The sequence below is a fragment of the Pelodiscus sinensis genome, chromosome 2 (assembly GCF_052426305.1).
Source record: "Pelodiscus sinensis isolate ZL-2025 chromosome 2, ASM5242630v1, whole genome shotgun sequence".
In the NCBI taxonomy this organism is placed as follows: Eukaryota; Metazoa; Chordata; order Testudines; family Trionychidae; genus Pelodiscus; species Pelodiscus sinensis.
Window position 1 is genome coordinate 256,071,930 of NC_143053.1, and position 23,387 is coordinate 256,095,316.

Consider the following 23,387-nt stretch of genomic DNA (forward strand, 5'->3'; position numbering starts at 1 on the left):
TCCCTGCCTTTCTCCATGGGTCCCCGCTCTTGTGAAGACCGCAGGTGTGGTTCTTGTGAGCGCTTCAGCACCATCACTTTGCTGCCCTTCCCACGCAGGGATGTCCTCCCCATTTTGCTGCCAATCAATGCTCCTAAGCCAGACTAGGAATCCCTCCGAGTAGCTGCTGAACACCACGTCCATGCTGTGGAAGGAAGACCCAGTGCAAATGACTAGTTTTCCTCCTTCAACCCAAGAGGAATCCAGGCTAAAAGTAACCCACAAAGCAGTTCCAGATCCCCTTCTCTCCCAGAAGGCTGGAAAAGAATTCGGGTGTAGGTTATGCCACTCATAAGCAAGCAACTTCCAGTAGGGAATGAAGATGGGGTGACCCTCTGTCACATTGCTTGCAGTGTTGGTCTCTTGATGCTAGATAGACAAGGTGGGTGAGTATTTTTATTGGATCAACTTCTGTTGGGGGGGGGGGGGGGGAAATAGAAGCTTTTGAGTTGCATGTATGAGAAGGGCCCCATGTCAGACAAGCTTTTTGAACCGACAGAAGTTGGTCCAATAAGATTACCCCCTTGGTTTCCCCTGCAAATCTGCCATAGTTCTCTCTGTGTCCCCTATGGGGAGGATGCTGTCTATCCTGAGGTGTAATGCTGCTTTCCTGGGGCATGTCTACATTAGGAGTTTTTGAAATAATTTCCTAAAATAACATTCAAAGTAGCATGTGTCGTTCCCCCCCCCCCCCCAATGAGGGAGCCTTGCAATTGGTCCAAGGCAGGCTTTGTGATTATGGCTGTACTCCCTCAATGTGGGCCTCAGGAAGCATTGGTGCTTCATTACTTTGAATGATTTTGGGGAGCGTTATTCCCCTGGGAAAGCAGGCGTGCAGACAGGCATGCAGACTGTAAAGTCAGCTTGTTATCAAATACATAGTAGCCCAGTGTCTGTCTGATGCTGAAATGCTGGCTGTTGCCTCAGTCGTGTCCTTCGCCTCCCGCCATGGTGCTCGGCTGTCTTCTACACAGCTCAGCTGGGCCACTGAGGGGGAGCCCAATGGCCACTTCTGCCGCTTGCTCCCCCACAGTGGCCCGGCTGAGGGGCACAGAAGTCAGCTGAGCACCATGGCAGGAAGAGAAGGGCGGGGTGGTGACCTGCAGGGTAACAGCAGCTCCAGGGCCTGCTCCCCGGCCATGAATGTCACCGCCTCCCCCCCCTTCGCCTCCTGCCGTGGTGCTTGGCTGACTTCTGCGCTGTTTGGCTGGGCTGCCACACAGGAGCGAGAGGCGCAAGCGGCTGTTTGGGCTCTGCGCTCCCCATGCGGCATGGGGAGCACAGTGCCCAAACAGCCGTTTGGGCTCTGGGGTCCCCCAAAAGAGGCAGGAGGGGGAGGAGAAAGATGGAGAGGGAGGCAAAGGAGAGCAGAGATAGGGGGAGGTAGGAGGAGAGAGACGTGGAGGAGAGACCCAAAAATCCTGTGTTATGACAGGCCATTGGCAAATTTCAAAATAATGGACTTAGTATGGCTGCTCTGATTATTTTGAAATGGCTGGGGGAAGGGGGAGGGTATTTTTTTGAAAACTTCCTGGTGTTGACCAGGGCCTAGAAAAGGTAGGCTGAAGTGCATCCAATGCTTTGAGTTGAAGCAAGGGAGGTCAGTGTTCCACAATCCAGTCCTGCGCTCCCCCCAGCCTTGTTCCTATATTGATATTTATCCTCAATGGGTATCTCTTAGAGCAGTAGGCAAGGTCTTAGGGATGAGCAGTAGGCAAGGTCTTAGGGATAAGCCAGTAGCTCCATTGATTAAACTAAAGCTTTAATCAGGGCTTGCCCCCAAAACAGAGGTGTAGTGCCTGGTCACACCAAGTATTAGCCCTGGTTGGTGTGTTGCCCATAGCCTCTGGCTCTAGACCCTCTTGTTCCCTGAATGCAGTGGCCTCCTCAGGACAGTGCCTGCTACTCTGGTCTCTTCCCCTTTCGAGGGGTGTGGGCAGCTTTTTCACCTACCGCAGAGACCAACTGCAGCTCCAAAGGGCGAGGGAGGAAGCTGCCATTTGGCTAGGCCACGCTTCAGTGTGTCCTGGCCCAATGCAAGGAAGAAGAGGGGAGGGAGGGAAGCAGACCCACCTTCTACTCTGGACCCCAACCCAGGGCCTCTTTGCAAGTAGCCATGTCCTACCCTTGTTCCCATTCCCAGGACCACTTTCCTGTCCCCTTACAACTTCACTCCAGCTCCCCATAGCTTGCCCAGCACTGCTCTCCCTAAGGTGCTGATAGCTTCCTCCCCAACTGGGACAGAGTTCCTTCTCCCTTGCTGGGCAAGGTGAGAGTGAACTCCCCTCTGCACTGCAGCCTTTTAGAGGGCTCAGCTCAGCCCTGACTGGTTGGAAGGGTGGAGGTAAACTCCCTCTGGCCTGCTTTTAATCCTCAGGGCTTCTGCAGTGAGCTGCAACACCCATGCACAGAGTGGGTGTGTCTGTTATATGCACTTGGGTAGCTTTTCTTTTTTAAGCCCCCAACAAAAATGACTAACTGCTTGTAAAGTCCCCTTCAAGGCAGCCAAGTGTATTCCAGCCTCTTAATTTCCTCCCCTGCTAATTAAGAGCACCAGCCACTGCACTGGTAACTGTTCCATTGAACCTGAAGGAGTTACGGGAATGTCCGTGCATCCCGGTGGCCTAGTCCCGGTTCAAACAGCCTGTTCTCCCCAGTACCCTGTTGGCTTGTTTTTTCACCTGTTTGGGTTTAAACCTGCCTGCAGGGTAAGATGACACTCAAGCCCGGGGCTGAGTGGAATAGCCGTCGCCCCTGGGCAGCACAGGCATTGCTGAGCTGTAAAACCACTCCCAAAATAGAGCAGACGATGTGTCAAACGGCCCAACCATCCCACTTCTCCGCAGTCTGATCTCGGTGGATTGTAAAACGGCCGGGAGGGGGGAGAGGGGTGACAAACCTGCCTCTGCTCGGTGAACCTGCCTCTGCTCTGCCAGCCACCACTCTTAAGGCTCAAACCTTTCCAGCTGGTTCGGGGCTCTAGGGAACCAGCTACCTTCCAGGGCTCTGCAGAATTCCACAGCCCTGGCTGCAGAGCTGTCCGAGCCATGTGACGGGACTGATATGACGTGCAGGGCTGGGGGAACGTGGCCAGAGGAAAGGCCAGATCCTTCCTTGCGTGACTTCCACCTCCCAAGCTGTTAAATTTGGGAGGCGAGGCTTAACAAAAGGCTGGCTGAGGTGTTGGGGAGACAAATGAGTGATTAATTACCAAGTCAGATGTGCTCTCTGGCAGGGGAGCAGACCGAGGAGACGGACATTAACACATGGCCTGCTGTGGCACGGTTCCAGCCATCCTTGCCAATGCCCACATCCTGGAGAATTGAGGGCTCGCTTGACTCCTAGAGAAACCCTTTAAAACACTAGACTTGCCACCATTACTGTGCTGACATCCAGTGTCCTCCATAAACTGAGAAGTGACTCCCCTAGAAGCTAGCTTCTCCATAGCAGTGGGTGCCTAATAATCAAAAGCCCTTAGTCTGTGCCCTTAATCTCTTGTGATTATTCAAAGGCTTTGCCTGCACTACACGGGCTTTAGTAACACAGCTGCATCTTGACAACCATGTCACTTACCAGTTGGGTAGCAGAGGTGCTGGCTGTTAGTTCTGGTGTGGACAAAAAACTGCCTGATAACGGGGGGCTGGGTTAGCGCTTTCAGCAAAAAGGCGCTCCTGCCAACCACGTGCTGTTAACGTGGGCACTTGTGGTCCAACTTGTCTTTCAGAGGCATCAAACCTCCCCTTCCTCCCCCCACCAAAGAAAAGTCTTTCAACTACTAGGATATGTCTAGACTACATCCCTCTGACAGAGGGATGTAAAGTTAAACATACTGAAATTGCTGACGAAGCGGCGATTTAAATATCCCATGCTTAATTAAAATAAAAATGGCTGCCACTTTTTGCCAATGTGGCAATTTGCCGGCAAACAGCCCCAGTCTAGATGGGGATTGGTTGATAAAGCCTTTTCCGACCGATCCCTTATGCCTTGTGCAATGAGGTTTACAGGATCAGTTGGAAAAGGCTTTTTTGTCAACTGAACCCCCACTAGACTGCAGCTTTTTGCTGGCAAACTGCTGTGGTTGCCATTTTTATCCTAATGAAGCAGGGATTTAAATATCCCATGCTTCATCAGCAATTTCGGTATGTTTAACTTGCATCCCTCTGTCACCAGAGGGATGTAGTCTAGACATACCCCTATAGTAGATGGAACTTCACAGGAGGGCTGTCTGGAAAATAACCAGATGCTTTTGTCACCTTGACAAAGATGACTAAGGTGGCCATAACCAGTTTAGGCTAGGTCTACACTTAAACTGGATCAAGATTTTTGTTAGCAGGTGCCCAACCCCACGTGCCCCCCCCCATGGACATTTTGCTACAGCAGTGAAAGTGTGAACTCTGTCTGCAGGAGTGCACTAACAGTGACCCCCCCATTGTGGACCATATCCACCCCCCCATTTGTAGTGTGATACCGCTGTGCAGAAGATGTATCAACACTGCAAGGCTGTGCGTTAACAGATTAGCTGGCTTATCCAAGGTGCATACAATGAATTGGTAGCAACAGTTAGAAATTGCATCTGCAAGTCAGACCTAATCTTGTGTCCCCATCCCCTCACCAGGCAGAGCAAGAAGCAAGTGTAAAGCATCTGTGGGAAGGCCAATCGCTCACTTGGCTGTTATCTCTACCTTGGCTAGCTCTGCCAAAGCCACAGGGCTGTGGGCAAGCTTGTGCAATTCCACTGCCTTGTATCAAACACTTGTGTGACATTGGTGGGCCAGGGGTTGTGTGCAGCCCTGAAAAGTGTGTGTGTGGGAGGGGGAGGGTTAAGGGTCAGATTCTTGCACCCCTGCTTAGTGTCCTTCTGTAGCCACTTTGAGAGGGCATTTCCATTTCAGTCCTATTTCACACCTGAAACGACTCCATGTGGAAAGCAATTGGCTCAGACTCCATCTGTCTATTCCACGCAAGTCAATAGCGCCGCACTGGGTTGTGCGGCAGGTAGCATAATCCATGACTGTCGAAGCTGTCGCTACGACCAATGACTGGTCAATCTTGTGCTTCAGTGCTCTAGCTACAAACCTTACCTTTGCCTCCTCTTCTCTGGTGCCTCAAAAGAGGAGGAACTTGGCTCTTTGACAGCCCCAACAGTTGAAGTCAACCAGCTGCAGCAGAAACTAGGTCTCACGCCTCATGTGTGTGGCTAGAAACAGGAGCTAATTCCAGAGCCTCTGTCCCCAAAGATGAGGCACTGAAGGGGTTGAAGTTTTTTCTTTTAAGCCTATTGCCTCTCCTTCCAGTGCTTCCTTGTACCAATCCTCCACATCTATGCTCAGGTGGGATCCATGCAAGAAGGAACAACACTATGTATGTTTTTGCTTGTGTAGAATAATGAATAGTATTGCATTCCTAATTTTTTTTTCCAGAGGGGGTGGTCAGGTTGTTCATGAAATCTTGAGGAGGAGGGCTGAGGCAAGAATAACGCCTGGCACAATCTGTGAAGGTGGAAGCTAATGCTGTCTTGCACTTTGGGAGAGGAAAGTGCCCTGGCCCACACATTCCACAGCCACCAGCAGGTCCGAAGCAGAATAAAAAAATTCTCCCTGAATCTAGCTGCTGGCTGTCATTGCTGAGCGGATGAAGGGGGAGCAAAACCCTGCTTGCTTAAACCAAATGGGGCTGTCCCGGGGGAATTAGGTCACTGGGTGCTAAGCTACCCGGGAGCTCCCACAGAAGGGAGTTGAGTTGAATGTGGCCATTGCCAACCCAAAAAACCTCCAAACACGGCAGCGCTTCCAAAGCTCACACTGGCCAACTCTCCGGTATGAGCCATGTTCCAGGCAAGAGACTGTGGCAAAGGTCAGTTGGGCCAGAGGCTAAGGGTCTCTATCGCTCTGTTCCTCCACCAACGTTTAGAGAGTGAGGTAAAATTAGGGCTCTTGCAAAGATCCGGCCAGACAGCTCCTTGTGAGTAGAAAGCTTTAGGCCTTGGTGGATGCTTGCTTAAAATCCCACACAACTCGGTACTGCATTGGCCATCCTCCTAACCCCTGGTGTAGGCACCACTAGGAAAATGTCAGCAAGCTTCACCTACAGCAGTGGGCAAACCCTTGGCCACTGTAGGTTGCCCATGAGATGGCCTGGAGATGGAAGGCACAGCACGGCAAATAGCAGATGGGGGGGGGGGGGGGGCAGTTGGTTCCTTGCTCCCAGGGTGGGGGGCCCTTGGATAATGAGGATGGGAGGGCCCCTCTGAACAAAGGCATGTCTAGGAGGATCATTAAGGGAGAGGTGTGTGGGGGGGGGGGGGCAAACCAACACTAATGGGATTTTGAGAAGCAGGGGTGTGGGGGGTATTCTGTGGTGGCCAAAGCCCCTGAGAAGCTAGAGTAGAGGCCCAGAGACTTGCCCATCCTGAATTGGTGCTCTGAACTTGCTCTTAGTGATGTGTGTGCCTAGCAATCTACATGAATGCGCGCGTACTCTTTATGCATGGTGCTGCCTGTCAATCCATGGGGTTTTGGTTGTGACTTGTAAAACCTCACCAGGCCCCTTCTGTGATGTAAAAAGGACTTTCTACCTTTTCCCTCACTTTATAACAGGGGTAACTGGTAACAGGCTGTTCTTTGGACATGGGGGATTTGACATGCTCTGGGACATCCCAGAAGGCCAACAACGCTGGGCTGAGGTTTGGAAGGAAGGTGGTGTGTGGTTTTTTATATAGATATATGGGGTGGGGAGTGAGCTTTGTTTTGCTGGGTTGGCTTTTTGTGGGAGGGTTGTCTGTAGCCAAAATGGAAACACTTCATTCTCTGAAGTGTAGCACGAGACTTGTGGTGGCTTGCTTCTTATGCAGTGATGGATTTCTTGCCGTGTTTTGGTCCACATTGGACTGTAGCGGTCATGAGCATCTGGATGCTGGCAGAGCATCTCCTGTACATTAGATTCGAATTCATAGAATTAGCTTGAATGGCTACTTCTGGAAACCTGGAAGTAGATGGGAGGCTTCCCATGACTTGGTAAAGCCTAAAACCTCTTAATCTATTTGTCTACACAGCACATAGTTAACCTGTGGAACTCCTTGCCAGAGGAGGCTGCGAAGGCTAGAACTATAACAGAGTTTAAAGAGAAGCTAGATAATTTCATGGAGGTTAGGTCCATAAAAGGCTATTAGCCGGGATAGAAATGGTGTCCCTGGCCTCTGTTAGAGGCTGGAGAAGGATGGCAGGAGACAAATCGCTTGATCATTGTCTTCGGTCCACCCCCTCTGGGGCACCTGGTGCTGGCCACTGTTGGCAGACAGGCTACCGGACTGGATGAAGCTTTGGTCTGACCCAGTATGACTGTTCTTATGCTCTTATGTTCAATTTGACCTCGAGGCCAACAGCTGCTTGTTGGATGGGTGGGCAGTGGTTCCAAACAGGATCTGTAAGAGCTCTATGCTGTGGGAATAATTCACTGGTTAGTCTGTAAGCTGTAGACCTTGAAACCCTTGTTTTCACTCACAAACACAAACCAGTGTGGTGAATGCTTCATTAGCTACTGGCCTTCAAAGCCTAGACATGGCCATCTGCAGGTGTCCAAATGAATCTATATTTGAAGCTAGTGGAGTGGCCCAATTCTTCTCTGGGACCCAGTATGCTTCAAATAACACTTCTGCTTCATAGAAGGGGGGTGTGATGGGAAAGTTATGGGGCGGGGGGGGGGGGGGGGAAATCCCAGTCGTCTCCTTCCAACTTTCAGGAAGTTCTAATCTCAGATGTTAGTTCACACTGCACTGTGCAGAACAAGGCCACATCAAGCGATGGTCGCTTCATACAGGATTCAGCAGAGATATCTATCAATTAAAATCCTTTTGGAAGAAAGGGAATAGAGATGAGGATCCATAAGGAAGAGGGGCTGATGCAGGCAAAGTAGCCATGTAAAAAGGAGACTGTCAATGGGGGTAGGTGGGGTGGTAGTACATCTCTCCTGTAGAGCAATCTTTCAAAAGGGCAGGGGGCTGTTTCAACAGGCCTGGCACTGCTGGTGGGTGTACTAGATCTTTTTAAAAATACATATAGCCCATTTTGGTCAACATCTTTATTAATGACCTGGATGAGGGTATGGGTTGCACCCTCATCAAGTTTGTGGATAACCCTGAGCTAGTAGGAGAGGTAGCTACATTGGCGGATAGGGATAGGGTTCAGAGTGTCCTAGAGGAGGATTGAGCCAAAAGAAATTTGAGGTTCTACAAGGACAAGTGCAGAGTCCTGCCCTTGGGACAGAAGATTCCCAAACATTGTTACAGGCTGGGGATAGACTGGCTAAGCAGCAGTTCTGCAGAAAAGGACCTGGGGATTACAGGGGATGAGAAGCTGGCTGAGTTAATAGTATGCCCTTGTAGCCAAGAAGGCTAATGGCTTATTAGGGTGCATTAAGAGGAGTATTGGCTGCATTAGGAGGAGTATTGGCAGCAGATCTAGAGAAGTGATTATTCCTTTATTCAGCACTGGTGAGGCAATATCTGGAGTATTGCATCCAGTTCTGGGTCCCCCACTACAGAGGATGTGGATGCATTGGAGAGAGTCCGGTGGAGGGCAACCAAAATGATCGGGGGCTGGAGCACCTGACCTACTAGGAGAGGCTGAGGGATTTGGGCTTTTTATCTGCAGAAGAGAAGAGTGAGGGGGGATTTGAGAGCAGCCTTCAATTCCATGAAGGGGGGGGGTTCCAAAGAGGCTGGAGAGAGGCTGTTCTCAGTGGTGGCAGATGGCAAAACAAGGAGCAATGGTGTCAAGTTGCAGTGGGGGAGGTCTAGGTTGGATATTAGGAAATATTATTTCCCTAGGAGGGTGGTGAAGCACTGGGATGGGTTCCCTAGGGAGGGGGTGGAATCTCCATCCCTAGAGGTTTTGAAGTCCCGGCTTGACAAAGCCCTGGCTGGGAGGATTGAGTTGGGGTTGGTCCTGCTTTGGGTAGGTGGCTGGATCTGATGGGCTGCTGAGGTCTCTTCCAGCCCTGGGATTCTATATGTGGCTCTGCTTGACTCAAGACTTGACAAACTCCTGACTTATGTCCACCCAGGAGTAGCTCACTGGCAACACAGGGATGCTATTTCTCTGGTCTGAGGGATGCATCACAAAAATCTTCAGTAGATAGGGAGTTTAAAAGCTTTGGCTTGGAGCTTGCCTAAAAACAGAGCTCCTCCAGGAGTAGCCTCTCTAAACTCGGTCAAATCCATATTGCCACAAATTCAGATCTGCCTAGGGGTCTTGTCTGCCACCATGGGGCGCACTAGGGCAAAATGGAATCCTAGAACTGGAAGGAACCCCAAGAAGTTGTCCAGTCCCCTGTACTCACGGCAGGACCAAACACCGTCTTGACCGGGGCCTCTCCATGCCTGGCCTGCAACCCACAATGCAGTTTGGGTTGATATGTGCTTTAGTGGCTACATTCATGGAGTATTGTGAAGCCAAAACAGAGTAATGGTCTTCTGTTGAGGAGTTTTGGTAATTTAAATTCCCGGACTGTCATTGCTCGTTAAAAGTGCTGTTTCGTGGTTGGAAATCAGGTAACCATTGCATTTTATTAAGATCCACAGAACTGACTTCAATGGGACCTGCGTGTTGTGTTGTCTTAATCTTTGTATTCAAGTCTGTCAGTGTGAAAAGCTATTTGCATATATTTGCATGTCCATGCAACCACACTTAAGTTGCGGCCCTCGGCATGTGCTGTGAGTATCATTGTGGCCCCTGGGGCTTTCAAAGCTGAGTAGCCCTGATCTAGATCATCCCCTGATGTCCGTCTAACCCACTCGTCAGCGAGACAGAAGGGTTGAATTTTAAATACTCCAACTGTATCATGACCCATCCCTAAGATCGAGAAACCCTTTGGCCCTTCTGATGTTGCCAGACTGGGTCAGCCCAAAGGTCCATCTATCCCACTGTCCTGTCTTCCAACAGTGGCCAATGCCAAGTGCCCCAGAGGGAGGGAACAGAACAGGGAACCAAGTGATCCCTCTCCTGTCACCCGTTCCCAGCCTCTGACAAACAGGCTAGAGACACCATTCCTGGCTATCATGGGGCTGGCCACAATTGATCATCTAGGATAGCTCCCTGTCAACAATTTATCCTTGACTTAAATATTGCGATAATATCCCTTCCCAGAAAGGGGAAGATAGTAGCTTTGATGGTTCCAAACCAAGTGCTGCAGTTGGGTGCAGGCTGAATGGTGAAACCAGACCAACACAAATCCACCTTCAGCATTAAACTGCTCCCACCAACTGTGCTCGGCTCCTGGGAGGGAGCTGGGATTGGTCAAGGGAACATGTCCACGATCAGATGATCTCCAGAGGCCCCAACCAAGGTTGGGCTGCACTGTGCCGAGAGGGGGACAAAGTCACTCTCTAAAAGATGGGTGAAGGGTGGGGATGGGGCATAAAGGTGAAGTAACTTGCCCTTCCCCCTCTCTCTCTCTTCTCCCTCCTCCCCTCTTCTCCCCCCCCCCCCCCCAAGCAGTGTGGAGGCAGCACTGGATTCTACCCTACTCTGCCTCGGAAAGACCAAACGTAGCTTTCTTGCCCATCCAGCAAGGCCTGTAGTAGGGGGCTGGGAGGGAAATTAGCCACCTACTCAAGCCAAAATATCATCCCATGCAGCATCCTAGGTGGGTGCTTCATTGCCAGAGCCCAGGAATTTTTTTTTTGGGGGGGTACAAGTTGATTCCCTCAGCCCTACTGAGCCCTGGACGCCGTGGCAGGAGCAGCCTCCGCCGAACAGAGTGTCAGCATCTGACTCATGGCCTCACAGGACCCCGCTTAGCAGAGGTTGCGTAAAAGGGCTTGATGGATTAAAAGGGTTCCATGCAGTGGCAGCTCTAAGCCAGCATTCTCGGGCAGGACTCTCCCTGGCGCAGGGTGTGTCTGTGGGACTTGGGGGGGGGGGGTGGTAAGAGGAGGGCCCCCTCAGCCCTCTGAAGCGGCACAGTGAAGTCCAGAGTGCTAAACTGGGGTTCCCTGCTGGAATAGGCATGGATCGTGTGCTCCAGGTACATTTTACTCCACAGAAATCCTGCCTCAGGTGGAGCACGAGTTCTGGGAGTCTCACTACTTTCCTCTCCCCCACTCTACTCCCTTTTTGTGGTGGCTTTTTTCTGAATGGGACCGGCCCTTGTTGGCCAGATAGCATCTGCTTCTGACCTTGTAAATGTGCCTGGTTTCTGAGGTACAACTGAGAACTCGTTCTCTTGTCCGGCTTTTTTTTTTTTTTTTGTTCCTGTTTGCCTGCGGCCAATGAAACTGTGGCGACCGATAGAGATCGGGCCGTTACTTGATGGTTGTGCTTGCTGAAGTCTGTGCTCACTGAATTGTTGGACTTACTGGTCTGGTCTGTAATTGCCAGGATCACCTCTAGAGCCCCTTTTAAATATTGGCATCATGATAGTATCTTCCAGCCATTAGGTATGGAAGCAGATTTAAAGCTTAGGTTACAAGCCACAGTTAATAGGTCCACAATTTCCCATTTGAGTTTTCAGAACTCCTGTGTGCATGCCATCTGGTCCTGGTGACTTGTTACTACTATGTTTATCAATTTGTTCCAAAACCTCCTTGAATGATACCTCAATCTGGGACAATTCTCAGATTTGTCACCTAAAAAGAATGACTCAGGTTTGGGACTCTTCCTCGCCATATGAAGACTGAAGCAAATAATTCATTTAGCTTCTCTGTAAATTGTGTAGCAAAGAAAGCTTCTTCCTGAAACCAAGGCCTGGTCTAGACTTCAAACGTGTCACTCATGGATGATTTTCCTCCCCCTGCCTATTTCAGGCTGCACCATCCCTGGGGCTGTACCCAACTAATGCCAGGTGTAGACCTAGCTTCTGTTGACTCAGCTACCATTGCTTCAGGAAGTGATGTTCTTTGGGCTGGAAAAAGGACTTGTGCTGCAGGGTTATAGCAATGGTGTCACTATCGCCTTGCTAGTGTAGACAAACCCTTAAGGTCAGTAACTTCAAAGGGTTTGGAGGAACTGGCTCATTTAAGCCCGGTTTTGAGCCTCAGAGGCCAAAAATCAGACTGGTCCTATCCAGAGAGTTGAAGGGACATGAATGACCTCCCTAGAGCTGGACTTTCCAGTCAGTCTGTGATGTCTTCTCAGATACTCAGAGAGTGGGCAGTTGTCCATCTCGGAAGAGGGAATCTGGCCACTTTCTCTGGTGTTCTACGAAGAGTGAGCTAAAACCACGGTAATACTGAAAACCTATGAATTAGGGTTGTCCATCGCCTTAGTGATCAGCCGTAAGCCCCGCAGCCAATTTTGGCCCCGTCCATCAGACTCTGTGCAGAGCAATTAAAAGGGATCAGTTATGACCCATTTTAATGCTTCATTATTTTGCTACTTCTCTGGCTTTCCAGACACTCTTGCCAAATAACTGTCAGAGGCCTGAACTGACCTTTGCACACCACTCCAAACCCTACCTTCAGTCCTTCCTTTAAAGGCTGAGAATCAAGAGCCACCTGCCCTCTGAACACTTGCAGTGCCAAATAGGGCACGGGGAAACTGAGGCACCAAAACCCAGTTGTCACGTCACAAACCTTATCCATGGGATCCAAGTATACACATTCCCCCTGCACCATTGTAGCATTCAACTGTTATGCAACACTTGTCGGGTATTGCAATGAGTGGTACCAGATCCATGAAGGCTGCTTTGATTTAGAAACTTCAGAGGGGTAGCTGAGTTAGTCTAAATGGAAAAATTTAAAAGTCTTGCAGTCTTGATTTAGAAAATCTTTCCCACTCCCATATCTCTCTCTCCTCTTTCTACTAGCTTAGATTTGTGCATCTCGCCTGATTGTGGATGTGTCAAGGAACCCACCATCAGAGCAGATGTGGTGAATGGTGCATAGAATTTGCTGCAGCACTTAAACCCTGTTCAAGTAATTTTTTTTTTTTTTTTTTTTTTTTTTTTTTAAGCTTGCTTAGAGTGCCACACAGCTAGCTGTCTGCTAGGTCCAATGCCCCTTAAGTTGAGGGCTTAGAGCATTTTATTTATTGTATTCTCATCCATCACCTTTCATTAATTTGGTAGAGCTGGTCTTAGCTTTCCAGACATAGTTGGTTTTATCCCTTTGTTCCCCCTTCAGTTTACTTTTTAGACAGTCCTGAAACCAAGAAGCTTAGCAGTTAACAGCGCACTCAACTGCCCACTGACGCTCTCTTGGAGTGAGCAAGATCCATAAACAATCAGGAGAATTTCAGATCTCTCCTTCTAGGGGTACTGACTTACATGAAATGGCTTGTGTCCCCTCGCCCCCCCAAAAAACCCCCTCCTCCCTAGGGGGTGAACTGCTTGCTTGGTAGGGAGAATCCCTGTGCATGCCTCCTAAAAACTAACCTGGGTAACTAAGTTTTTTTTTTTTCAATTTTTTCTTTATTTTTTTAACTCAGGAAACGACTCCTTCTCCCCCTCCCCACTGCCTACTCTTCGCTGCCTTCCCCCCCATTTTGGGCCTGGTTAGGGGTCTGTGTCGGTTACAGAAAGCACAGCATGTGTCAGTGAGGGCAAACGTCCAGCCCTGCCTTCGCTCTGTGTGCGTCTGTGCAGGCCTGAAACATTCCAGCAGGCGTTCAAATTCTGGCTTGCGCAATTCTTCCTTTTTGGCTGGGGGAGAAATGCATCTTCAGGTCCCTGGAAACCCAGTATAGTGATTCCCATTGACTGCCCTCTTCCGGCCAGGTGCCAGTGCTGTCGGAGCCAGCCACGGGTAGACAAGCCAACAAACAGCTCATGCCTGGAGCAGATGTTCCGGCAGCTTCTTTACTCCCTGGGGCCGGTGCCAGCCTGGCCCGTGTCCAGCAGCCAGTCACTCGACACCGGGAACAGTATGCGGGCTTCTTTTGTTGCACATTGTATGAGGCAAGGGCCGGGTGCTTGGAGAAGGGGATGGGACACCTATTACCTCCTCCCTCCCCCTCCCATTTTAAAGTTCCTAAACTTTAAAGGAATGAACCTGAAAATTAAAACCACTTGGCAGCATTGCCTTTTCTGTAGGTCTGAAGCTGGGGGCATCAGAGGGGCTGGCTTATTGGCTTCCATGCAGCAATGGCAGAGCTATAAGGCAACCCATTCTGGGTCTTCCCTCTGCTCCCCAACTCCTGAGGCAGGGCCCCTCCAGCCAGTGCCTGGCACTTGCCACTAGAATGTCAGAAAACAGTTGCCAGGCTCAAATGACAAGGGCTCCTATTTTTCCCACCCCTGGTCTCTTCACAGGCTGACTGGGAATGAACCCCTGACCATCCTCCCTCTGACCTCAGAAATGGAGGAGGCTGCCGTCAAGGCCCACTACAAAGTGTGCGACCGCCTGAAGCTGGAGAAGAAACAGCGCAGGATGTGCCGGCGGGATCCCGGCGTGGCAGAGACCCTTGTGGAGGCCATCAGCATGAGCGCCTTGGAGTGCCAGTACCAGTTCCGCTTCGAGCGGTGGAACTGCACCCTCGAGGGGCGCTACAGAGCCAGCCTGCTGAAGAGAGGTAAGGGAGGGCCTGTGGGGTGGGATTTCCTCTCTTCTAGAGAGCACAGTAGCCCCCAAAGTGGGGCCTTATAAAAAAGGAGTGACATGGGCCTACACCTGGATCCAGTCTATTGGTGGCAGTAGTAGGATTTTTCACAGATGGATTCACTGGGCTAATTGGGGGGGAGGGATAGCTGAGTGGTTTGAGCATTGGCCTGCTAAACCCAGGGTTGTGAGCTCAGTTCTTGCCGAGGCCATTTAGGGATTTGGGGCAAAAATTCATCAGGGATGGTACTTGGTCCTGCTGAGAAGGCAGGGGACTGGACTCAATGACCTTTCAAGGTCCCTTCCAGTTCTAGGAGATAGGCAATCCCCATTATTTTAAAAAAAATATCTCCTTTTGTCTTAAAACCCAGGTGTTACAACAGGGTAGAATTTGCCCCAATCTGCTCCCAGACTTTAAGGTAGTCAAGGCTCCTCCTAACCCATGAACCTTTGTGAAGGGCCTACAAAGTACACGACTTGGCAGCCAGCGTTTTGGCCTACTAATCCCCTTCTGAAACCAAGGCATAAGAGCAAGATGGGCCGAGCGGCTTTGTTTTGTGAAAGGGAAGCAAAGGCCAAAGGTGGGTGTAGAAGAAATGCTGACTCAGCATTTCCTTCAAATCCTAGTGGAGAGTGAAATGAAGTTTTGGCAACTTTTTACTTTTGGTCCTTGTGGCTCCAGTCCGGAATAGGGATGTAATAGTATGGTCAATTAACCAATAAGCAAAAGCTTATAGGTTAATGCTATAGACTACTTGCATTTCCATCTTCTTCCTTCCTCCCTCCCTCCCCTCCCCCCGCTTGCCAGTAAATATTTTAGCAGGCCGGCCAGCAGCCCAGCTCAGTTCTGGCTGATGCCAGGCTCAGAACCTCCTTCTGCTGCAGCTCTGCATTTAAAGTGTATTAGGAGCCAGACAGGCAGCCTGGCTCAGATCTAGCTTGTGCTGGGAACCAGAGCTCAGATCCACCTTAGACGGGCTGCTGCCACCCTGTTCTGCTGCCTCTTTATCCGAGGCAGCAGCACTGGGCAACAGGTGCTGGCCCACAAGGGGACCTGTTTAAATTGGCTCCACTCGTGGACCAACTCCTGTCTGACACCTGCACTGCTGCCTCTGTTACAGCGGCTGCTGGCCCCGCCTCCAGAGACTACAGAATAGTCGATTAATTCTTATTTAACCGATCTTTTCCATCCCTAGTCCAGAAGCGTTCAGGGAAGCTATGGGTAGCTCTGCATCCCTTGGAGAGAACAGAGTAATGCTAACCCTGTCTTCTAGCGTGAAGACTTCCCATGCTCCCCTACCCACTAACCCGGTTTGGCTTGGGAGTGGGAGTGTGTGAAGTCTTTCCCCTCACCTCCAGGTGCCCTATAGTGCTGTTTGCCCCTACTAGGGGCAGGAGACTTCAGGCACTCCCCTTTCCCCCTCCCGGTTTCAATTGGCCTGAGGGTGGGGTGGCAGCAGGAGGCTCTTACCCACCTTTGTCTTAGAGTAACTACTATAGGATCCTGAGTTTTTGTGGATAAAAACAAAGTGGGTTTTACCCACACTGGCCCTTGAGCCTGTTTTAGTCGAAGGTGTCACTCGCTACTTTCGTAAAACGCTCTCGCTTGCTGGAAGTACCCCACTATCACCGCTAACAGTTGAAGCCGCCTTATACTGACCCCTGGAGGCCAAAACAGCCTGCTCCTGCCAGCTGAAGGCTGGCAGGGTAATGGCTGCCCAGCCAATACAAACAGCTTGGGTTTCAGCTGCCCAAAAGTGTGGTGCATCCTACCAAACAGCCCTGAAGATTCCAGTCACCTGTCCCCTGCCTCCATTGCACAGGGTTTCTCTGCAGTTTGTGGCTCTTCATGGAGGCTGTAAATCCTGTGGACATTGTACCTGTAACAACACACATTGGCCTTTGAAACTGCCCATAAGCAGGGTCTGGCGGGAGTTCTAAGTTCCTTTTTCGGGCATTGCAAGAACCAATACTCTGGGGCAAGAGGGAACATGCATTATCTAGTGGTCTGCACTTACTCCAATGTGCCAGCATGCGTTTTTTGGGGGGGGGGGCTCTTTGAGCTACTGTGTAACCCACACAGCTAGTGTGGTTCACTGTTCCATGCAGTGGCACTTAGACCACTTACAGCAAGAGCTAAGAACAAGGGAGCTCTACAGCCTAAGCTGGGAGCCAGCTGGCTTTATTGCTCAAGCTGTAGATGCTCCTACACTGAGGTCCAAGGTTCAAATACACCTGGTGGCAGTTAGAACTTGGTTGGCCTGATAACCAAACACAAGCTCTCAAGGACAGCTGTGCCTGATCACTGGGTTGTAACTTCTAGCTAAGTGGTCCTCCTTTTAACCATAAAAAAAAAATCCCTTTACCTGTGTACTTGTTACCCTTTTTGGAGACTTGCAAGTGATCTGGAAACAGCTGAAACTGGAGCACAGTGGATGGCTGGCTTTCCAGACACTCGAGGCTAGGATGCCAGCATTGATTTAGCAACTACTACCTTGTTACAAAATACCTTGGTGCAATCCAATATTGGGCCACAGAGATGGCTCTAACTCTGGCCTGAGCCAAATGTCACCTGAGCTGCCGGACAGATGACACCCAGGCTGGGGGGCATTGGGAATCCTTCCTCCATCCTTTGAGATGGGGGACTAAGGTTTTATGCCGAATGGGCAGGCTGTGAAATCGGAAGAAAGGGAACAAGCTGACATGGAAGTCTTGCCACAGAGCGCAGTGGTGGCAACATGCCAGCCACACAATCCTGTCTTACCGCATTCATATCAGGCAGCTTTCTGATACCTGCTTGCATTGCCTGGAGCCTAGGCAATTTTATCTGGGGGCCCTGTTGCACTCTACGCCCAGGGTAGTGTTGTATTGAGCAGTCAATGCAAAAATGCCTGCTTTTCTAGCAAGTTATTGCTGGCCATGCCATGTAGGTGGCACTTTCTCGAGCTGCAGAATGCATCTTTAATTTCCTGTTCCAGTGAGGGTAAATGATCGGAGTGATAGCTGAGATAAATAGGATGAAGTTTAAGGACCACTGTGAAGTATTCCACTTAGGAAGGAACAGTCTTTCACACATACAGAATGGGAAGGGACTGTCTAGGAAGGAGTCCTGCAGAAAGATTTAGGGGTCAGAGTAGACCATAAGCAAAATGAGTCAACAGTCTGACACTGTTGCAAAAAAAGGCAAACCTGATTCTGGGATGCATGAACAATATTGAACGGAAGAATGACTTCCTGTATCTTGCTCACTACTATGAGCTCGTTAAGCCTCAATTAGAGTGTGTCCAGTTCTGGGCACCCCATTTCAAAAAAGATGTGGAGGAATTGGAGATGGTCTAGAGAAGAGCAGCAAGAATGATGCAAGGTCTAGAAAACATGAGGGAAGACTGAAAGAATTGGGCTTCTTTAGTTTGGAAAAGAGAAGACGGGGGAGGGGGGGGGAGGGAGATATGACAGCAGTTTTCAAGTATGTAAGAGGTCATGAGGAGGTGGAGTGAGGAAATTGTTCTTTTGTCCTGTCCTCAGAGGCCAGAAGCAATGGGCTTAAACTGCAGCAAGGGTGGTTTAGTTTGGATGTAGGAAAAATTTCCTACCTGTCAGAGGTTAAACACTGAAATAAGTTGCCTTGGGGTGGGTGGGGGGGGGGGGGGGGGTGGGTTGTGGAATCTTCATCACTGGAGATATTTAAGAGCAGGTTAGACAGACACCTGTCAGGGATGATCTAGATAGTATTTGGTCCTGCCATGCATGCAGGGGACTGGACTTGATGCCCTCGCGCAGTTCTTGTATTCTGGCTCACTGAGGGCTCCATGCGATATACTGTTGCACATTCTCACGTCTCTACTTCCCACTGTGGTGTCTGCTGTTGCTGCCAATAATCTGCCATTCCAAAAGCACAAGCCGCAATCGCTAAAACATACCCCTTGTAGCTGGGGAGAGCCTATGACCCACGGCCGGGCAGTTTGGAATCCCTCCAGTAGGGGGCAGCGGTACTTATACAATTGTATTTACACATGATGTAATGCATACAACATCACTCCCTAGGCCTGAGTTTCTTAAGGCCCTTACAGGACTGCCTCATTGGGTAGTCCAGGTGTGCAGGCACAGAGCTTTGTGTTAACAAGTACTTCAGCTGCCAAAAAGTTTCCTCACCCTATGCTTCCAGTAATCTCTGCCAAATCCAGAGTAGCCCCCTAGCCTTTTTGACGGGAGCCAGTTGCACCCAAACGATTGTGGCTGATGTGCCCTCTATGAACAGCCCTGACACTGTTAAGACTTGTAGACTTTAAGGTCAGAAGGGACCATTATGATCATCTAGTCTGACCCCCTGCACAATGCAGGCCACAATCTCACCCACCCCTCCTAGAATAATCCTCTCACCTATATCTCAGATATTGAAGCCTTCAAATACTTTGAAGACCCCAAGATGCAGAGAATCCTCCAGCTGTGATCTGTGCCCCATGCTACAGAGGAAGGTGAAAAGCCTCCAGGGCCTCTGCCAATCTACCCTGGAGGAAAACTCCTTCCCGACCCCAAATATGTTCTGTAAAGCCCAATCTTTCAGGGGTGTCTCAGGCAACTCCAGTTGGGATTTTGAGTGTGGATGCAGCTCTGAGAAGATCGCCTGCGTCAGATGGGACAAATTGTGAGGTGGTAAAATTGTCTGGGCAGCTGTCCCCTTCGGCTACCGGCCCTTGAGTGTGATCCGGCCGGCCGGGTACTGGGATCAGGAACAGCCAGAGAATGCTGCAGTATATCGGGGTGGGGGATTTCAGTAGATGCCAGCCTCTCTGCAGCTGCATATAAGGGGAGACCGGCTTTCTGTAGAGAGGTTTAGCTCTGGCCTGCAAAAAATGGAGGAATGCAGTCCGCCTGCTGCCAAAGCACGTCCTGCTGGCTAGGTATGGCTGCATTCTTGCCATGTGGTGCTGATGGTCACTCTGCAGTGGAGAGGGTCTCTTCCCATGAGTCAGCGCTCTCTTTAGAGTTCTGCTCTTTGGCTCGGTCACTGTGGTGCCTACTTCCAGGGTCTGTAAGTCTCACAGGGCCAGCTGTCTGACAGGCACCTCCAGCAGCCCTGTGCTACTTCCCCGGGGCTGGTAGGGGAATCCCAGGCCCACTCTCTACACTGGGTTCCACCCCAGAGACCCAATAGCCAACTCCTCCAGTCTCCTTCCTTACTCCAGTTTCCCTGGGCTTCTTCCTGCCCTGCTGTCTCAGGTATCCTTTACCCACAATTCCTCTGGAGTTGGGGCCTTCCAGGACCTGTTCTTCTCAGCCTAGGGTTCCCTCCTTCCCAGTCCCTTCTCTGACTGCGGCTAGCTCCCCTGCACCTTTTTCTGCTACTACAGCTTCTCCCCACCCCCATCCCCAGCTGGGTCTCATCTGCAGTTAGTATCAGTCCCTGGGCCTCTCATCAGAACCTTCTGGACAGCTTAATCTTTCTGGGCTAGTGTGGGATGAATACTGCATTGCATAGGGCTAGGATAGGGTAACACCCTGGTCTCCAAGTGCTTCACAATCTCTATTGTGTTTATGCTCCCACCACCCCACTGAGGTAGGGCAGTGCTGTCCTACCCATTGCCCAGATAAGAAACAGAGGTGCAGTGACATGCCCAAGGTGACAGAGGAAGTCTGTAGCAGAGCAGGGAATGGAACATCACCAGTTCAAGGCTAGTACCACTGGGCCGTCCAGTGGTCTACCTTGCATAGAGCTATATCCCTGGATCTGGGAATGCGCTGGCTGTGCTAAAACTACTGCATGGAGTCTCGCACTGCTAAAAGTAAGCTGGCAGTGGCTGTGCATCTCTGGGTGACCGAGCGGACAAACATCAACTCTTGCTTTTCTTTTGAGTTTTCCAAGCGGGGTTCTTGAGGTAGCATCAGAACAGAATTCCGGGCTCATCTCCAGTGCGGTAGCTCTGTTCTGATTAGCCTTGATTCCTAGGTCCCCTGCTGTCTCCAGCACCTTAGGTTAAGTGATTTGGCCCACAAGTGTGTGTCTGCCTCAGTTTACTTAATTCTAAAATGGGCACAGTTGCTATATGGCAGGGGATGCACAATAGACTTAACAGGTGACTGACTGAAATGTAGCAGTGCCTCTGTCAGTCACCCTCTTGCCTGCTCAACAGTGAGTCTTGGGTGTTGTAATATTTAGCTAACTTGTTTCCTTAAACTCATGCCTTTCTGGAGCAGAAAGTCTTGTTCCTATTCTTCCAGCTAAGAGACTGCGGGGGGGGGGGGGGGGAGTGATTCTGTTGTCACACAATGGTTGTGATGCCTTTGCTGGCCTCGACTTGTGGTATGGTGTATTATTGTGGGATGATGGTGGCTTTAGGACTTGATCCCCCTACCAATTTCTAGCCTCTTCTGGAGGCTGGGGATTTTAGCAGATTGGGCCCCCCCCCCCACACACACACACACACACATGTGCTACTTCCCTTCTTTCAGGTGCAGGCCTGGTCTACGCTTAAACATCTTCCCTATGCTGGTGTGAGTCTTTCTTTGGTGATGGTGTTGAACTGACTGACCTAGCTATCCCAGTAGGAGTCCTAGTGTAGATGCAGCTTATACCAGCTCTGACGAGGTCCGAGCAGAGGGCTAAAAAAAGCAGTGGAGGGGAGCTGTATAAGCCTCAAACCTGAGGAGATCTCTGTTCCAAGAGTCCTAGGAAAGGGCTGCTCTTGAGCAGTGGAACACCTGGAGCAAACTGACCAGACCTGCAGAGTCAGACCAGCCTAGGCCAATTAGGACACTGGGGGTAATTAAGAAAACCATGTCATACTGATCCCCTAAAAGAAGCCTGCCTGCAGTTGTAGGGTGCATGCAGCTGGGAGGAAGATCACAACTAGAAGGGCAAATTGAAGAGCAGGAAGGTGCTGGGAGGGTGTGGGGAAGTAGCCCAGGGTCTTGGAGCTTTCTTAGCAGGTGCTGGGAATTCACACAGGCAGCGACTATTACAGGGCCCTGGGCTGGAATCAGGGTGTGGGGGGGGAGGGAGCCCACGCCCACTCTCTACTCCAATCTCTCCCCTTCCACTTGAGGAAAAGGACCTTGGAGTTCATGGTCCATTTTACCATACGCTGGCCTACAATGAAAAGAGCTCACCAAACTAAAGCCCTAGGCATGGTGCCTAAAACTCTGGGCTGCTGTGAGCCTCTGAGGCAAGCAAAATCTGCCAGGAAGCGCCAGACCCCACTGAGTTCTCCTAGGAGCTCTGTCAGCATACAAGTGCCTTTGCCATGACCTCTTAGTGTCCTGAACAATTGCCCTCCATGATGCCAGCAGAGGCCTTTTCAGACAGCCAAAGTTCCCTCGTAGCCAAGGCTGTCGACGCGTGTCAGCTGGGAGCTGCAAGGAGTTCTGGTCTGCCCTTTTTTTCTTCGCTTCTCTGCCATGGAAAATGGGTTCCTATCTCAGATTCTCCAGTATGTCACCCTGTGGTGTAGACGTGACCCAGCGTGGGGTACTGCTTTTGGCATAACTCAGTCCCTCCGATCTCGGACCTATAAACCTGTCCTGCCATAAGGTAATGTGGGCCCCTTTTTTTCTCTTTCCCTCCTAGGTTTTAAGGAAACAGCCTTTCTTTATGCCATTTCCTCAGCCGGGCTTACCCACGCCATGGCGAAGGCCTGCAGCGCCGGGCGCATGGAACGCTGCACCTGCGACGAGGCCCCCGACCTGGAAAACCGAGAGGCCTGGCAGTGGGGCGGCTGTGGGGATAATCTCAAGTACAGCAACAAGTTTGTCAAGGAGTTCCTAGGGAAGAAATCCAACAAGGACCTGCGAGCCAGGGTGGACTTCCACAACAATCTTGTAGGCATGAAGGTGAGGGGCTGTTCCCTCTAGTGGCCTGGTTTGGCTTGCCTGGAAACCGGGTCTGTGGGAGGGGCGGGAAGTGAAGGCATTGTCTGGGTTCATTCACTCCACCTTGTACCTCTTTAGGGTTGGGTCTGGGTCTGAATGGGAGGTGTGGCTCTTCACTCAGTGCACAGTCAACCTGTGGAACTCCTTGCCAGAGGATGTGATGAAGGTTAGGACTTTAACAGGTTCACAAAAGAACTAGATTCATGGCGGTTAGGTCCATTGATGGCTGTTAGCCAGGATGGGTATAGATGGTGTCCCTAGCCTCTGTTTGTCTGGAAATGGGTGACAGGGAAGGGATCGCATGAGGATTACCTGTTATGTTCCTGCCTTCTGAGGCATCTGGTATTGGCCACTGTCTGTTGACAGGATACTGGGCTAGATTGGACTTTTAGTCTGGCCGTTCTTATGCTCTATGCTGGGGAGAGGAGCATCTCTGGATCTTTTGGGCTTTGAATACCTCTTGCTATCGCCGGGTGTTCATACCACCGCCATGGTGCATGCGGAGCAGAACTGCAGTGCATTGCTCTGTGGACTGGGGTTCCCCCTGCAGAGCTTTGGGACATGCTGCCTGCCTTCAGCAAGGGAGCATTCAACTGGCTATTAGGATCCACTTTCTGTGCACTCGAACGGCTTTCCAAGAGGGCAAGGCAGCGCTGTGAACAGTAGTTTTCAACAGCTTGGACATGGGTGGACCAAGGGAAGGTCTGGGTGGACTTGGTCCTTTCTGGATGGCCTCTGGAGGTCCACTCTTACATGTCTGTAAGAACAGGGCTGGGACAGGCCCCCTCCACCCCCAACCCTCTACAAAACTATTGGGATGCAGGCCAGAGATGCTTGCTTTCTTCACTCCGGCCGGGGAAACAATGCTACCCCTGTTGGATCGCAAGCATTACAAGGTGGCCCGACATATTGGTGTCGTGTGGCTGTAGCAGCCCTGCTTTGACAGCCCCAC

At 50.7% G+C, this 23,387-nt stretch overlaps 1 protein-coding gene across 1 annotated transcript in view; it reads left to right on the forward strand.

Annotated features, from left to right (window-relative positions):
• The window catches only part of WNT9A (Wnt family member 9A), a 67,319-nt gene that overhangs the window by 26,820 nt on the left and 17,112 nt on the right, over positions 1–23,387 (forward strand). The window contains exons 2-3 of the mRNA XM_075922962.2: positions 14,284–14,543; positions 22,134–22,396. Of these exons, the coding sequence (XP_075779077.1) occupies positions 14,284–14,543; positions 22,134–22,396 (523 nt within the window). The remainder of the gene's footprint in view (positions 1–14,283; positions 14,544–22,133; positions 22,397–23,387) is intronic.